We start from the raw sequence: 18190 nt of genomic DNA, 5'->3' as shown, positions 1-18190 counted from the left end.
AGATAAATTGTTTATAAATGACATCCTATGTTTTTTCAAGTACAATGATATTATACGAAGTTTAAACAGCGATAGCTCAGATTAATTTTGATCTCACCGTCTCTTATATCTATACAGTATTGGTTTCGAGAACTTATCGTGTACTTTTGGGATTTTTTGGAAAAAATAAATGAAAGTTGATCAAGAAAAAAAAAAGGTCTCTCATAATATATGCGACCAAAAAAAATCGGTCCTTAAATTAAGACCCAAATAAAATTGTTCTATAAAGTGAGACGGAATCAAAATCGGTTTACAATGTGAAACCAAAAAAAAAAAAATGGTCCACGGTCTGAGACATCAGTTTGAACCGAAAAATTGGTCCAAATCGGTTTAGAAAAAATCAATTAAGACAGAACCGAAAAAAAAAATCGGTACTGGACCGAGTCTCGACACTAGTAAATACGACAATAAAATTTTTTATTTAGTTCCAAAATTTGATTTTTCATACTTTTGTTCATTTTGTAAAAGTAAAAGAAATACCTTTATATATGGATCATAAAAGAATTAATATATTTAATGAGATGTTCCTTGTTTTAGATTAAACTTAAGGGCATATATTTTTTCTTTATTGTTTTTGATATTACTTTTACAAGAATTGCAAGAAAATTATTAGAAATTAATAAAAAACCAATAATTAATTATTTTATTAATAATTATTAGTGAAAGTGTTCAATATCATATTTTTTATAATGTCTTAAAGGTTTTTATAAAATATAATTATGTTTCTATGTTGATGTTGAAAGTTATAAAAAGACTATTTATTTGAATTATGTGCTTCCTTGAAGATGAAAACTTACTCTGAGTATTATAAAAGTTGAAGAAATGCTTTTTAACAAAAATTATTTCTGATTCGGAAATAACAGTTTGAAAATGGATATTACATTTAGCATCGTAAATACAAAAATTAAGTTATTTGTCCTTCCTAAGAAAACAAAAAAACATTTTTCCCAGCAAATTGTGATTCACAAATTTACTTTCATCAAAAAATGGATCAGTGTTTCATCCTAATTTGATATGGAAGCAGTTTTCTAACTTTTAAAAACGGTTAAAAAAAAATGTGATTTTTCAAAATTTGATATACATCAAATAAGGATTTTCCAGTCAAAACTCACATCTCTTCTTTTGAGTATTTCTCAAAATCTATAAAATAAAAGTTGTTCCCGAATACAATTGATAAGATTACTAGTATTGTGGTTTGGTCATAAAATGTTAGACCGGTCATTATACTATTTTTTTAACCGAACTAAAATTGATCAAACAAAAAAACAATCTTATTTAATATGAGTTCTAAACAGATTTTATAAATGAACTCTTGATGACGTCATAAATTTCCCAAATTGTGAACATCGCTATAGCCACGTCATATGCTGTTTAAAGTGTTTCAATGGTTTACAATTAGCATAATTGGAGATTGGGCAGATTGTCATACGGTTGGTTGCCACGAAATCTCAACTGAGGGCGGCTTTTTAGAGCCTTAAGGATAAAATATTTTTTCTATGGATAAAGATTATGCATAGAAAGGATCCATTTTTAATCCGTATATTTAAAAATAAATTAAGTTAAATATAAATTCCATCACAAAAAAATGTATATTTTTATATATTTGCAATTATGAAATATACAAGAGCTAAAAAAGTTGGTTTATCGACTGAGACATAAAAAATCATTCCTTGATTTGAAATCGATTCTGACCAGAACGAGGTTTTCACTTTGCAGTCTGAACTGAAATATTACTCTAGAAAAAATCCCTATAGGCAAAACCGCCAGAAAAAAATTAATCTCGGTCCGAGTCCCAAATATAGGCAATTTTAGGAGTCATTGGGGTAATTTGCTCAGGCCCTTGCACTTGATTATAAAAAATAGGTGCCCCGCAAATAGTAGCTTTTTCATAAATTAACAAATTTGAAATAAAATTAGAATTGTCTTTTCAAAAAAAATATAAAAATGGTCCCATATTATTACTACAAAAACAAGGATTCAAAATTATTTTCTTTTAAAGAAAAGGTAAAAATAAATTTCTAATAAAACAAACTCGAAATGAAATTCGAATGTTTATAAAGGAGACCAAATGGTTCCCCGCCTTTTACTTTTTCCCTTGGTCCCACTAACATTAAAATGATCCTTGTCCCAACACTAATAGCCTTGATATCTACTTATTTAAATTATTATAAACTAATAACGGATTATTTTAATTTATAGTTGTATTTTTTATTAAGAAAAATAAACGATAGGTATATAGCTCGTAATTGAGACTGAATAGAGGAACATTACAATATTTATATAAAAGACATATTCTGTTTGATAAGGAATGAGGATAAATCGTCATTGTCTTGCATACAACAACAACAGTCATCAACTGCGATAATTTATGCAAGAACTTTGAAGAAAGACTAGGACAATTCTGAAGGCAGTATACCAATTCTTTTGTTATATTTGATAATAGAATTCAGTGTTCATTGCGAACTAGCTCTTTCCCCCTCTTTTCAGCTGGAAGAAAGAGTGAGCCAATGGTTGCCATAGCTGCCACTGTCACATATATAGATATAGCACTGATGTAATACTTTTTAACAAGTACTTGAGCCACATATGGAGTCAACATAGCTCCAAACCGAGCCATCCCAGAACAAGTACCCAATCCTACAGATCTTAATATCGTTGGATATACCTCAGGTGTGTAAAGGTAAGCTGCTTGGAATACTCCAGAACCGATTCCTCGAACAAAGAATAAAACACCGGTAATGTAAGTTCGATCCCCTGAACATCTAAATAGAAGGCAAAGGCTTGCTGTTAAGAGAAAGAATTCTAAAGCTAAAGTATTTTTCCTTTCGAATCGTTCAACTAAAAATATAGTAATCATTATTCCAGGAAATTCTGCCAAACTGATCCAGAGTAAATGAGTGTAATCCATACGATCGAGTTCTTTACATTGAGCTGAACAAATTACCTCTTGTGTGTTTGTTGATCTACAAAGACTAACAATATCTGGTGTTTCGAAAAGTTCTGTTGTCATAAATACTATTCCATAATAGACAAAGCTGCCAGTCATCCAAATAAGCCATAATATAATACTTGTCATTCGAAGATCGGACTTTAATAAATCAGAGAATCTCCCTCTAACTTCGTAAGAATTCAAATGAACGTCGTCCACTATGAGACGTCCTCGTATCATTTGTACACCATTATCTGACGCAATTTTTTGGAGTGTTTTAAGCGCTTTGTCTGTTTTTCCAATTGCTGCATTATATCGAGCACTTTCAGGTAGCCAAATTAAGGCTAGTACAACGAAAATTATCGGAGGAACAGATGTTAGTGCGAGAAAAAGCCTCCAGTTTCCTGTGGATGGCATTATCCATGCAGCCAATACGACCGTAAGACATGCACCTGAAAGAAAGAAAAGTGGTTACGATGAATGAAACATATTTTCCTTTGTATCTCCTTACCTAAAGCCCAAAAACAGTCGAGAAGTACAACGCATTTTCCTCTTTGCTTGGTTGGAAGGAATTCGGCAAATAATGTAACAGCTTGAGGTACACACCCAATGTTGAAGCCTACACAACTACGTAAAAATAGTAACCAAGTATAGCTTGGACTTAAGCTCGATAAAAATCCATAAAACGACATGAATCCAGCTGCTAAAATTAATGCCGTTTTCCGTCCATAGGTGTCTGATACTTTACCCCAAAACATGGCTGAACCCATCATACCAATAAATACCTTATACATAATATTTCAATTGTTTAATCATTGAGACTGTATATTTTTTGATTAAACTCACGACTGTAGTCAAAAAGGCTTGTCCCATTTGATCAATTCCCCATTCACAATGTAGAGCAGGTGATAAAATACTTAGAACCATCATTTCCATGGAATCACTCATCCAACATAGCCCAGTCACGAAACTTAATACAATTTGAAATTTACCGAACCCAAGAGAGTTTACTGCTTCTGTAACAGTGAATGTATCATCTGGAACTACTCCTGAGGTTGAAGCAGTAATTTGAATCTCTGCACCAATGAAGTCTTCCTCAATCACTTCCAAAGGTAATGGAGAAGGAATTGTACTCCTTGTTTCGGATGTGCTGGTGCCAGAAGTTGAGGAGGAAGTTGACAAAATTGAGCTTTCCTCTGAAGAAGATGATGATCTCCAACTCAATTTACGAGATAAGTTTGAACTGTTCATTTTGAAGTGTGTGTAGTCCTGAAATGGAGGAAAATTTATATTTTATTTTTATATACTCGTATCCTTTGAATAAATAGGACTATTATGAGAAGGATCCAAAGTTCAAATATTGTTGAGCCTATTCAATACTTTTCAAGATTATAAATATACTCCTTCAACATTTTAAGTACTTGATAGAATAGTTGAATCAATTGGATATTCATTTTTTCACTAAAAGTCTTATTGTTCTACATATATCTAATTTAATTCATTTTAAGGTGTGTGCCCCTATAAATACTTTGTTAGAAGTGAGAGAGAACAAGAATGTATAAATTCGCCCTTTTGTCATAGATTTGTGTCTTGTTTCTTGATAATATTTTAAGATTGTATATATTTAACTTTTATTTGATTATTTTGGTTCTCACAACCCAACAATCAACGCGCCAATACATTAAACAAAGTCTATAAAAGTATTTAGTACCTACCTATTTATTCTTATTTACGCTAATGCATATTGTTCATAATTTATTTGCTTGGAGATTAAGTGGAAGATATTGAAGGATTAAAGGAACAAGTCATTCAACGGTTTTTATCAAGCCATTCATTTCTTTGTTCATTTTTTATTGCCTTCCAAAAACATCTTACACCTCGGTACAGAAACTAAAACCAAGTAAGGAAATAACGGCCATGTGATAAAATGTAGTCCAAATTAAATTGCCTATGATAATACTTTTTTGCCCGCTAGGAGCTCTGAGTTTATCATGAGTAACTCTATAATTAACTACACAACCTCCATGAATTCACAATGTGACTACTAAATTCTGAGAAGCGAAGAAAAAATTGCATACGTCAGGAGGAAAAATCATTATTGTAACCTCAATATTGACAAATTGTGAGGAAAAAAGTTTTTTCGTAACCAACTTAGTTTGGACAAAAATTGATCCTCTGGTCGTCATTTTGTTAAAAAAAATTGATCAACGAATTTAGAGAAAAAACTAATCAAATGTTTGCTTGGACGGATTTTTTTCAGAAAATAAAGGATTATAATATATTACATGGGTTTCCCCTAAAAAGACATTTCTATTTTATTCAGGAAATCTTCTATTCCTGAATAGTTGTTTTTAAAATTATAGTTAATCACATTAAAAATATTTAAGCAATGCTCATATGCGGAATAAAAGGCACTGATGATTTAATCAAACGCTTTAATTAATATCATTCTTTATCCATTAATGGCTATAGAAAATGAGACATTCGTACCTAAAATATATACTACCCAAAATGTTCATTAATCAACTTTCATTAAGTGCTCATTAAATTGTTTAATTTAAGGCAAAGAACAATGAAGCATTTAAACTTAAAATGGGGAGAAGCACTGGGACATTATTTTTATGGAATGATTATACTCACTTTTCAAAGTTCATGAATCAATAATTACCTATTCTTGTTCTCAATTTCTCTCACATCGTTACTTTTATTCTATCTCACAGCCTCTCCTCTGAAAAGAAACAGAGAAAAGGGCCCAAATTCAGTTGGTAGTTTGCCAGGTCTTCCAAACTATAAAATTATTATTAAATATTTGTTGAAAATTGTTCACAGCATTTTAAAAATAGCTCATTCTAATTTACCAATCAACGTTCAGAACACAACTTAGTAGGAAAGAAGTAGACACATCCCCAGCTCATACTAAAATACAGTGTACATTTTTGGTTTAGTGACTGTTTTTTGGTCCTTTTTTGGGTTTCTTTTTAGAGAAAAGGTTATAAGATACAATAATTGAAGCAAATTGATACTTCTCAGAAGATTGGCATCAAATAGCTAGAAAGAATTATTTTTTCTCTATATTTTGTGTTTACTTTTACTGTATCTAGCAACCTTTCATTTAAAAAACTTTTTTCATCAAATTATAAAAAAAAAAACATTTAAATTTTCACGAATATCGATTATAATTAAATTCCTAAATGTCAATTGTTATAGGATTTCTCGACATATAAAATGAATAAAAGATAACGGCGGAACGAAAGCATTAAATTAATTAATCGTTTATTTGGTATTCATCGTCCTAATTTACAATAAAGTAATAAAGAATGTTGGTCTTAAAACTTTTTCATACCATAAACACCATCTGCTCAGCGTGAATTAATGAATAAAAATTTCTTATCATAGCATATTGTTCAGTCATTTGATTATACTTAAATGAATCATCATAATTGTGAATACGTACTCATGTATTAACATACATTAATTATACATTATATTGTAAATACTGGGCCAACAGTTATTATTTAGCCATTTTTACACACAATTATTCTGTCAACAGAGGCCTTGGAATGCGCCGTATAAACTTTCCTCTTGCCTTTTTTAGAGCCTTGGCCAACACCGCTGATGGGTACTTGTTCATCTTCCTGGTTAGGTCAGCAATTGAGGAATTAGGCCTTTTCCTGAAGGCCGACTTCAGGTGGTTAAAGGACACGGAGAGTGTATGAGGTCCTCCCTGACATTCAACAGCATGGAGACATTATTAATTGGATTCCCCGAGGCCCCAGTCTTCTCCCAATGTTTTTCTTAGCAATGGTGTGCTCTACAGTATTTTTCATTCGAAAAATTCTAAAAAAAATGACTCTTAATGTCTCGAAATTTGCATAATAGAGATAAATAAATAATAACAGTAAGCCCGATATAACTATTAATTAATTATGCAATAAATATTTATTGTAGGTATAACTACAAAACACGATGATGAGTTTTCTAATGATTATGCACTGGTTTATGTCAAGCCTACTTCTCCATTAATTCGTTTTGTTTCGTAAACTTGTAATAACTCGAGTTTGACAATTTATTTTAATGATTGAATTAGTATGCAATAAATTATATCTAATATTCATTTAAAAATTACGTTGAAATTCGCTATAGTAAAAAAGTCATAACTGATTGTCGATTTGTAATAACTCAATGAACATTTCGTGGACTTGTAATATCTCAATAAATTTGCAATGACAACAAACCGGTTATATTAATTAATATTTAGCAAACATTTATACCAGTGAATGGATGCTTCTCATGAGTGTCCCAAAATTGGTAATTATAGTGAATATAGCTTAAAAGTTATTAGTAAATTAAAAAATCCTAATTCTAATTTTCTCTCTACTGAGAAGTGGCGAAAACGAGTTATTCCAAGTCTACAAAAAAACGATGAATTATAAGTAGACATGGCAGTCCAATTGGAGTTCTTGCTGAACCATGAGATTAAGGGTTAAATCCTATGTCACAGCACCATAGCAGAGGAATCCAATGGGATAGGCAGAGTTTAATGAACATATGGGATAAAAGGTCCCTGGTTTCGCACATAGATGGCGCTATTTTTTAAATTTACCTCTTTTTCGGTTAGTACCAACCTTCAAAAGACAGCTGTCAAAATTTTAGGGCAATGTGTTGATTAGTTTGTAAGTTATTGTGATAAGCGCGAGACTACTTTTGGTATTTTCAAAGCAGTGGAAAATAACAATTTCGTACTTTGATTTTGCACTCCTTTTTCACGGTAAAAAATAACTTTCAAGCTAGGTAATGGATTCAAAAGTGTAATGTCCACTTTCTAAAGGGAATAATAATAATAGAAAAGCTAACTTTGATTATTGAATCCTATTTAAAAAAAAACAATGAAAAGTTCCATAAATATAGTTTCACCAATATGTGACATCATTTTTATAATACTGCCACAGTTCCCATTTATGAATTGATTTCGACTAATGATGAACCATATTGATGTATGATGTATAACCGAACCAAAAATTTCGTTCCCGTTCTAGTTTTAAATAATTAATCAAAATATCGTTTTGGAACCGAAAGCTTCGATATCTTTGGTTTCAGATCAAAAATTTGTAAGAACTATACTTTTGTTTCAGAAACCCAACATATTTGGGATATTTTGGGATGTTGTAGAGAGAACAAAAAGTTTGTAGCACACATTCATATCTAAAATGAATTTTCATCTAATTATTATATTTTGGAGGGTTGTTAAATCTTAAAGTTTAATAAAAAAAATGACATCATTAGTTATGTATATTATTCTCAAGACCAGGCTTGATATCTTCTGGGTTTGGACTGCTTAGAGTATTAGTCTTGAATATGTAAACGTAAAATACCAAGTAACCAGAGTATTTATGTTCTTTGGTTAGTTAACAAATTTAAAGTCTTGGTCTCAGCTTAAAAAGATTTACTCTTGTCGTTGTCTTGACGACAGTACTAGATATATTGAATAATCCTTTTCATCAAAGAGATAAGACGAATTTATCAATTTTCTAGATTATTTTCTGAATAGTATGAAATTTCAGGAAGTAAATTTAGAAAAGAAAAACTTAAACAATTTTCGATAGAACGTTACTACATGTGGAATACCTTCTTATTTATATAAAGATATATTTATATTATTTTTACTTTTTTTACAACAATGAATTATTTCAAATAACGATAAAAAAGACAACAACCGCTGTTTTGTACACATATTATTTCAAATTTGACTTCCTGATTTTAATTCTCACACACCCAAAGTTACGGCCCAGAAAGACGTTCAACCATACATAAATAAATTTATAGATGCAGCAAAATACGCAAATGATTGAGCAAAGGTATCAACTTAAAAAAAAAGTTATACTATGACATCACAGCTGTTTGTTTTTCTTTCATTAATAATCGGCGATTCTAACCAGAGATTTATTATTCAACTCTGATTGACGCTGATGGTGTAATAAAAGTTAAGCAATCAACTTATGTCCTTTATGTGACGTTGAAATTATAATACACCTTTATCCCCAGAAATAAAATAATATACAATAGTATTTTAAGATACGAGTTTCATTCGTTCCTTGCCAGAGTTTGAAGTGGCTCTCAGGTTCTGGCACCAACTCTGGATTAGATTGTGCCTAAATAAAAATTCGTATGTAGTAGCATGCGTATCACAAAGTGTTGTTGTATCTTTGTTTGTACCCTTTGCTGTAGGCTGCAGATTTAAATATACTACAGCTACAATATTTATTCCTCTATCTGTCCAATTTATTCACTTTCTACACCAAATAAACTACCTGTGGCTCACCTATATTTTACTACACATCATCAAACAATGTCTACTCTTACCACACATAAATGAAGAAAAATAATCATTAATTTTGCACAAATATTTAATTAATTAAAAGTGAGTTTCATTTTTGGTATTTATGAAGATTAAAAATTAATTAAATCTTGTTTAACAAACATGGAATCCTAGTTTGTACTATCCAAAGCCTTAAACCAAGCGGCAAAATAAAGGCCATGTGATGATCAATATTTGTCAAGATATGGTTGTTTAGTTTGATCTCAAAAATACAGTCTACAAGACTTTTTTAGATCGTAGCATCTAAGTAAGTATTACACTCATATTTTGATAGTTTAATGATCTAATTTAATTTTTATATTTATACACTTTTTGAGGGGATTAAAAATAAAAAATCAGAATTTTGGTGTAAAAGTGATTTATATGCTTAGTCTTGTTGCCCAAATTAAGCATGGATCAATGAAGGATAGCACTATACGTCATATTAAAAAGGGTAAGCAAGCTATCTCTGCCGAGAAAAGGATATTTTTTTTTTCAAACGTCATTTTCTTTCCAACCAGTATTCAGATAAAAATATATAAAACCATATGCTAAAACCTTGATGTATCTTAATTCATTTTATTCAATAAAATCACCTACAGTCTCTATACCAGGTTGAAAGCGAAAGCAGGCTTTCGCCACTTTGGCCCGTGGTAAATCCTGGAATTCCTTCTAGATACAACTGATAAGTTGGTCTTCGGTGTTTCAGGGGGTTCGTTTTTTTTGTCATTCGATCGCGTCCCATAAAATAAAATCCAACGAATTCAGATCCGGTGAGTTTGGAGGCCAAAAGTCCGGCAAGATGAAGTCGTCAAAATTATCTTGGTGTCATTTGAGAGATTTTTTCGAGGTGTGGCAGGAAGCTGGGTTCTGCTGCCACATGTAAGGCCTTCCATTGGAAAACCATGTCGATCCAGGGATTCACCTTGGCCTCGAGCAATTGTTATGTTGTCACTCCCGGCGCAGTTTCTAAGGAGGGCTCCGTGTCTTTTCCAAATATTTAGGACAAATAACTCCTCAATTAATTATATTTTTTCCAACTGATGCAGGTTTAAACATGCTATCTAACAAATAAAAAACTAGCTACCTAATTGCCTGCGTTTGTCCAAGAGAGTTCGGCCAAGTGGTGGCATAGATAGAATACGCACTATGCATGTATAAAAATTGACATTTGAATAAATATCAAGATATTTTATACATATGCAACATTTTACTTTTTGTTGACAGGAGCCACTTGGATTTATCATAAACTCTTTATTTTATGGAGTTATTAAGAAACCCATATAAAATCGGTCTCACCCTGCCCCGTCCCTCTTATCAGTCCTCAAAAAAGTATCAAATTTTAAAGAGACCTCGTATAAAAAATAATTTTGACTAATATATTATAGCAAAGTAGATTAGTTTACCAATTTTACTCGTTCAGTAAAGCTAAGTTTGTTTTATGCACGAAAATAAGTAGCCATAATTTTTAATTTAATTTTGCAATTTTCTCATAAGCAATAAATGATTTTATCTCCAAATGACGTTGAGATAGATCCATGATAAAGTTACTGACTGATATCTATGATGGCGTCATACATCAAAGATTGTTCCATGAGTTTTTCTATGAAAGGATAAGAAATGCAATGAAGATTTGGTTACTTTGTTAGATACTGACATATATGTATGTAGCTGAAGATATATGTATTGCTCATATTTTGGACGGATCGAATAACAAGATACGAATTTGATATCACAAATAGGTTTTCTTATAACGCAATTTGTTATGATAATATAATAAATATGTTTATGGTACATATGCAAATATAAAGATAAGAGACTAAAAAGAAGGTCGTCTCAGTAATTTGTCAAATGATCATAGACAGAGACACAAAATCAATTTTATGAGCAAAATCTATGTGAGATTGTTCTTTTTTTTCGACTTTTTTCTCTCCTTCAAACTTCATAACTTCACGACATGCAATAGGGTTCAATACAGAGCCGACGCTAGGCTCCCTCATACATATCTCCTTGCGACCTTAAATAAGAGCCAGATTTATGAAGAACATATCTTAAATTATTACTTTTTGAGACTTATTTGTACCTTGTTCATGGAATGTCTACGCCGGTCCTTATCAATATTAAAGTAGTATATTTCTAGAGGACAGGTTTGGTTTACAGTAATTTTTATAGACTGATTTGTACTGATACTTTGACCCTGAAATGAAATTTAATAGTTTTGAAATCGTGAACCCATTTTTTTCCATATCACTGTATAGATCAATTGTTTCTCCATTCCAGTTATACGAGATGTACAATAATAAAAAAGTTTAAAGTTCATATGACGTCATTGTATTGATTTTACCAATTTGGGAATAACAATTGACTATTCAACTATAAAATCGGTCGTGAACGAATTTTAAACGAAATAAATCCAGACCGCAATTCTTTAAAGGACCAAATTAGTTCGGTCAAATAAAATGTATAACCGTCTAGGATTTCCAGATCGGAATCTATCACTACAAGCAACTTGGTTCATGAGAACTATTACCTTTAAAAAAAAACCACTAAAAATTAGGAATAGAATCGACGTAGCTCATGGACAACGCGCTTGGGAGACATTATTCTTTTGAACACAAGAGCCCTGCTCATTCCTAGAGAAAGAAATATACTTTATACACTTGGACTTCAAAGAATATTCATAGGTTAGATGAAGTAAATGTAATACTATAATGTTTACTTATACTTAATCTGTGAAACTCCATCAAGCCAATTAAAAGAACATAAAACCTAATTAGGAGAACTACGTAATAACATTACTGTCAAAAAGGGTTTTGTAACGTCTTGATAATATATTGGGAGACATTAACTTTAATTAACAATAAAATTCATTTAAAATGAGCTATATTAATGTTTCTCCTAAATAAATAGAGCGAATTTCATTATGCATTAATGCAATTAACAAAAAATTTGCAAATGATGAAAACGTGGATATATTAACACTAATTAGATGAACAAGTTGCCTTTCTGTAAAAAGGCTAACATATTGTACAAGCTGTCATTTCTTTCTTTCAAAATGCCTCATTTAATTACATCATCAGCCATTTTAAATATAAACTGTTAATTGAATCAATCAGCTCATATGCATGTATTATGTATTTAAGGGTGGAAAACTAACTCTGGGAAATTGAATTTGATAATTTGACTCAGGCGGGCAACTCATCAATTAATAATGGTAAATATAACAATTACATAAATAATATTATATCGACCAATAAGGACCAGTCTTTGGACGGACAAATTTTATTATAACGGATAGAACTGCAGTCTTTTTAGTTTTTTTTTGATCAATCTAACACTGATACAGAAGCGTCCAAGGGGAGATGAAAAAAGGTTATTCGTTCAAATTTAGTATCTTCACAAAATAAATTATTTGTAAAGTTTGTTATTTATAAAAACAAAAAATAGTTAGTCAAAATTGTTAAAAAAAGTTCTACTAAAAAAACCACCGACGCTCCTGGTATAGAGTAAGATTCTTGGTTTAAGATTGAAGGATTCAATAATAAAAAAACCTCTTCACTATAACCGTATATTTTAGTATATTAGATACATAAATTATTCAGTCCCATTAATTACGACTCACAAAATGTACTTACATACATGCGTAATTAGAAATGAAGAATTATAATTGGAAAAAGAAATTACATCTTTAATGTTGTCAAGGTCTTTTGTCGAAGATAATTATGACTTAATGTACTATGATCCCTGATTCCCCAATTATAATTTTATTTTTACAGTAAGGTCAAAAATGAATGGGGAATCTTAATTATATGTAAATATCTAATGAGATTCAAAAATCCAAATGCTATCATTAAGATATAAATATTCCAATTGAATTCTTGATAATCTTATATACGATTATTTTCTAATACCTATTTTCTACAATTTGAACGACGTAACTTTCTTTTCCACTTTTTGACTCCTCTTTTTTGAACAATGACATCTTTTCAAAGAATTCTTTATGTAGGTACATTTGTATACAAAAAAGTATTTTTGCCTTCCTCTAAGCGTCATTGTAATAAATTTATTTTGTTTTTATAATAACAAACAAAAATGTTTTTCGAAAAATCACCGTCACTTCAAGTCATTAAGAGTGAATAAATTACAAGTTAAGTAATTAAATTTTAGCAATAAAATCATTTCAGTAGAGGAACAAAATTAAATAATAATATTTTATTTTTAAATTAAACAAATGAAAAGGAAAATATATGTTTAGTTGCAAAAAATTTCCTATATATACTGTGTGTCTAAGTGCATCGTGAATGAAACTTTGGAAAGGTTTTATTAACTTACTAAATAATTTACTACTTGTACCGGTTGAGCCGGGGAAAATTCGTTCATAGTTTGTAGCAACACAAGTACATATATATATATATGCATATAGATTCATGCAAAATTTTAGAATAATATATTTTTAACTTCCATATCAATTGGTAAAGTTATTTTATCAAAATACATATAATCCACATGTCTTGTAATTTTATAAATCTTCAATAGACTGGTACATTTTAAACTGTTTCTTTTGGCTTCTTAAATGTTGAGTTCTTAAAAAGCCTAAAACTTTGGTCTAAGAAAAATATTAAGGACTTCAACCACAGCATATCATCAATATAGAGGGGGTGCATACATGAGGAAAAAAAACAAATAAAAAAAAACCCTATAATTCCAGTAACACTACATTGAGATGAAATATTTGTAATTGAATTTGGAAATTCCACGTGGTCCAAAGTAAGTCTCTGGAACTGTTGAGGTTAGAAAATTGCAATGTCAAACATTTAGTGAGAGCAATTTTTTGACAGCCACCAATACTGGTTAGATCAATGGTGTATTATGTATATATGTATACATTGTTTCAGTCCAAATTGAAAAATAAAATAAAATAATAATATCCTTAACTGCATTATAGACATGATTTAAATTGATTTTAGTCAGTATGTTTTCTATTCGTATAAGTTACTTATATTAACCTTAAATCAAATTTTTTAATAAGTTTTAGTAGAATTGTGGAAAAATTGATAAAAAAGACTTGTCGATCATTACCTATGATGTCAATATTATTTCTTAAATGAAGGATGATATTATTGATTTTTTATAAGAAATAGCTTAAAGTTTTCAAACAAGAGATGAGAGATATTAACTTTGATTATACGTTTTTTAACCCAAGGAGCTATGCAACAGGTCTCATTCTATGACCAAAGCATTGTGTACTCTCATAGGCCTAACATTTGCATTTTGGAAAAAAAAATTACTGACAAACTTTGAACAATTTAAAAAAGTTGCAGAGGTAGCCCAAGGCCTTCCAGTTTCAAAAATTGACATTTTTTCGAAAGATTCATGTTTTTCTTTAATTATCTTCCAAATTGTATTTAAAATATATTTAAAATGTTTGAAAAAATTTTATTACATGACTAAGTTATTTAAAAAAAAATATTAATATTATTTTTTGATTAAAAATGGAATAGAAAGGAAAGGTAAAAATCCTAAACCTATTACTCATATAGCACACCTAATTAACACCTTATCTTGTTCATACTTAAAAAGTATCTAATTTTAAGTCAAATAAACATTAATGTATCTCGTATTGACAAGATATATACCGGTATAGATCACATACGTACATTGTTGACGGATAGAAGGAAAATAAGGTTGATGAAAAGAACATATGGAGTGGGGCATACGTCCAAATATGTGTTAAGATTATAAGAACTGTGGTTTAATAAAGAATAAGAAAGACACATAGTAGTGAAATTATTAATTGATCTGCCGTATCCCCGTATTTCTATTCAGCGACAACAGGCCTATGCCTACAGAAAGGAAATATGTTAGGGGAATGACTATAGTTTTTGCTTGGGGGAGGGAATGTTGTTGATTTTGTACAAAATTTCAACTATACAACATTAACTTCTTTTTTTAAAATGTATTTCTAACTTTGACACAAAAAAAAAATTAAAACTGTTTTTGAATATTTCAAATTTTGATAATATATTTTTTTTACATCAATTTACAGAAAATATTGAACATTTGATGACAAAATTTTATTCATAATACTCTCCCTCCACAAATTTATTTTCACGGACTCCCTCTTTTGCTCAAAACTTTGTCACATTTTTAATTATATTGTCGAAAATACAATGGTAGTTTTCAAATTTTAAAATAATTTTCAAAAATTCAAAATAAATTGTCCAATTTCTGATATTTGAAGATAAAGATTTATTAAAGAGAAAAAGTTAAAAATTTGTCTTTAATTAATAAAAAAATTATCTATAATCAATATTTAAAAAATTAATAAATTTTATTTTATAAAAAGAAATGTCTTCAGAAATAATGTTTTTTGTGTCAAACTCCAATAGATTGTGAGAAATGCAAAATTTAAAGTCAATTCTTTTTTGTATGCTTTATATTAAAGAAAGGTCATTAAAAATTTGTTATCAAAAAAAAAGTAATTCCAAATTTTTTTTGAACAACGAAAACATCAGCCAGGAAGAAAAAGAAAACATGAACTTTCGGTTGGTCGTCACCGCCATAGAGAAAAATATAGTAACTTAAAGCTTTAAAAGAAAATAGCGAAACAAAGCACCACGTGATAAATATTTGTACAAGGTAGTCGTATACTTTTTATTTGAATTAACAAGGTATATTCTGGTAAGGGCAAAAAAAGTTGGATACGGCATAAAGAAAAATGACAAAAAATAAGGATGTATTGACGTCATCTGTGCTATAATATACTCCAATCCCATAACATTGTATATCCTTAAGCTAATTTTCGCTTTTCACAACTTTGTTTTAAAACTTCAGTGTGACCAATTGTAGAAAAAGGGAGAAGAAAAATGTCATCTTCAGTCAGCTTTCGCAAATAGGATGTCTTTTTTTTTTTTTGATTTTAGAGAAAATATAAAAAAATAGGTATTTAAATGGTTGAAGGGTTATATAATATATAATCCACAAGCAGCTGTTGGTCTAGATATATGTACACGATAATTTATATCTACCCCCTCAAAAAGAAAAGAAAAATCCTAGTCACTGCCCTGATTAACCCCCATTTTATATCCCTTTAGAAAATCACAGTTCATAAATCCTGAGGCCTCATTATTACCTCACCTCAGACAGACCTCTTTCATCCATCTAACGTAATAAAGCATGGATATTATACATATAAGGGCATAAAGTACGTGTGAACATATCAATTCTTATTTCTCATATATGTAAAGTAATTCCTAAGAAATAACCCAATTACTATGTTTTTTTCTTTGCATTCTTGATGAAATACCTATGTTGATGTATGCATATACATCAACATAGGTAATGCCATACATATTTCCAATGACCTTTTAGTTACAGAGCTTGTGTGTACAATGCGGTAAAAAAATCTCTTTGTTGTTTTATTCATTATCTAGATATTTGGGATGGATTACTTCCCAAATGTATATTATGTCTTAAATTATCGAAATGTCAAGGAGTTGTAGAAAAATAAAGCATAAATATGAATTACTGTTAAGATTCGGTACAAGACCAATTTGTCGCCCGGTTCGATTTTAAGTGATTTTGTAGACCAACTCTTAAAATGCAATGACCTCTTACTGTGACCATGTATAATCTTTGTACCAAGTCTGATCAAATTAATCAGTAGCTATTGTAGTAATCTTGGTGACCACAGGAAATTAGAGGAAAAAAGATAATCTCCGTTTAATTTCGTTGACAGAGGAAATAATTGAGTCATTATAACAAAAAGTAACTGAATTGGTTTTGGTTCCAACAAAAACTATACAAATATTAAACGGTTCTAAGATTTCCGAACTGAAACCCAACACTAATATATATCTCCTTCATTCCTATGTATATACAACTTGTTGCTCACTACGGAAGTTATAACCAATTATTTTATTATAAAAAAGCATGCAAACCACAAAATGTATCACACCACAGTTAAAAAATTAATGATCAAAACTTGTGTACAACAAATATGTATTGATGGCAGTCATTTGTTTATATTTGTAATATGATGTAAGTATGTGACTACATATTTACATCAAGGACGGAAGGGAAGTCATGTTCTATCATGGAGGAACTCTTAGAATTTATAATAATAGCATTATTATCAACAAATATGTGACGATTTTGAAAATGATTAATCACCATATCCTATATGTATGTATATTGTACAAAAAAAAAAAAAATCAACTATAGCAAGGATCGTTATGGTTTTGGATGAGTACTCCTAAAAATAATGGAATTTTGGGAGTGAAATACCATATATATATATGTACGTATACTTTTAAATATATGTTTTACAGGATATAACGCCTCTATAATGAGTTGATAACGGTATAGTTTAGACTTTTTTTCGGTTAATATCCCCCCTCCCCTTGTGATTAAGACAGTTTCTATCTAGAACAATAAAAAAAATCGGACATTGGCAAGTTTGAGTCCTCTCATTTAATTTTTAGCGTAGTAAAGAGCATTTAAATTTGATTTTTGGGAATTCCCCATTTTTAACCCCCTTGTACTGTTCCAAATATGAGTGAAAACTTGTTCTTTTTAAATTTATTAGTATTTCTTAATCGGTAAAAATATTGGGTATCTTGTTTTCAATCATTTTGAGGTCTAAAATGTACTCAATGATTTGCAGTTTCCCTGTTTTATCATTATAAAAAGAAGTTAATTAAATATTGCAAAATTTAACCCTAATTGAATTGATAGTTTTTGAAAAAAAATAAGGTGTTGATAAAACAGAGAAACAGCAAATCATTGAATAATTTTTTTCCAAATTAAAATGGTCTGAACTCAACCAAAAATGGTTTGAGATATCTCAAACATAGCCAGTCAGTTTT

At 30.0% G+C, this 18190-nt stretch overlaps 1 protein-coding gene across 4 annotated transcripts in view; it reads right to left on the bottom strand.

Annotated features, from left to right (window-relative positions):
- Positions 1–2225: 2225 nt before the first annotated feature.
- Positions 2226–18190, bottom strand: part of LOC121120303 (synaptic vesicle 2-related protein) — a 62991-nt gene continuing 47026 nt past the window's right edge. For 2 of the 4 annotated variants that reach the window (XM_071889062.1, XM_040715159.2), the window contains 3 exons: positions 3815–4237; positions 3480–3753; positions 2226–3420 (listed from right to left, as the gene is read on the bottom strand). In XM_071889062.1, the coding sequence (XP_071745163.1) occupies positions 2486–3420; positions 3480–3753; positions 3815–4219 (1614 nt within the window). In that variant the 5' untranslated portion in view covers positions 4220–4237 and the 3' untranslated portion in view covers positions 2226–2485. Of the gene's footprint in view, positions 3421–3479; positions 3754–3814; positions 4238–5636; positions 5756–5826; positions 5939–18190 lie in introns of those variants that run through there. The other 2 variants (XM_040715158.2, XM_071889061.1) reach the window with 2 other exon arrangements.

This window comes from Lepeophtheirus salmonis, chromosome 6 (genome assembly GCF_016086655.4).
Source record: "Lepeophtheirus salmonis chromosome 6, UVic_Lsal_1.4, whole genome shotgun sequence".
Lineage (NCBI taxonomy): Eukaryota > Metazoa > Arthropoda > Copepoda > Siphonostomatoida > Caligidae > Lepeophtheirus > Lepeophtheirus salmonis.
Note: the sequence above shows the minus strand (reverse complement) of the source record. Positions and strands in the feature narration are given on the sequence as shown.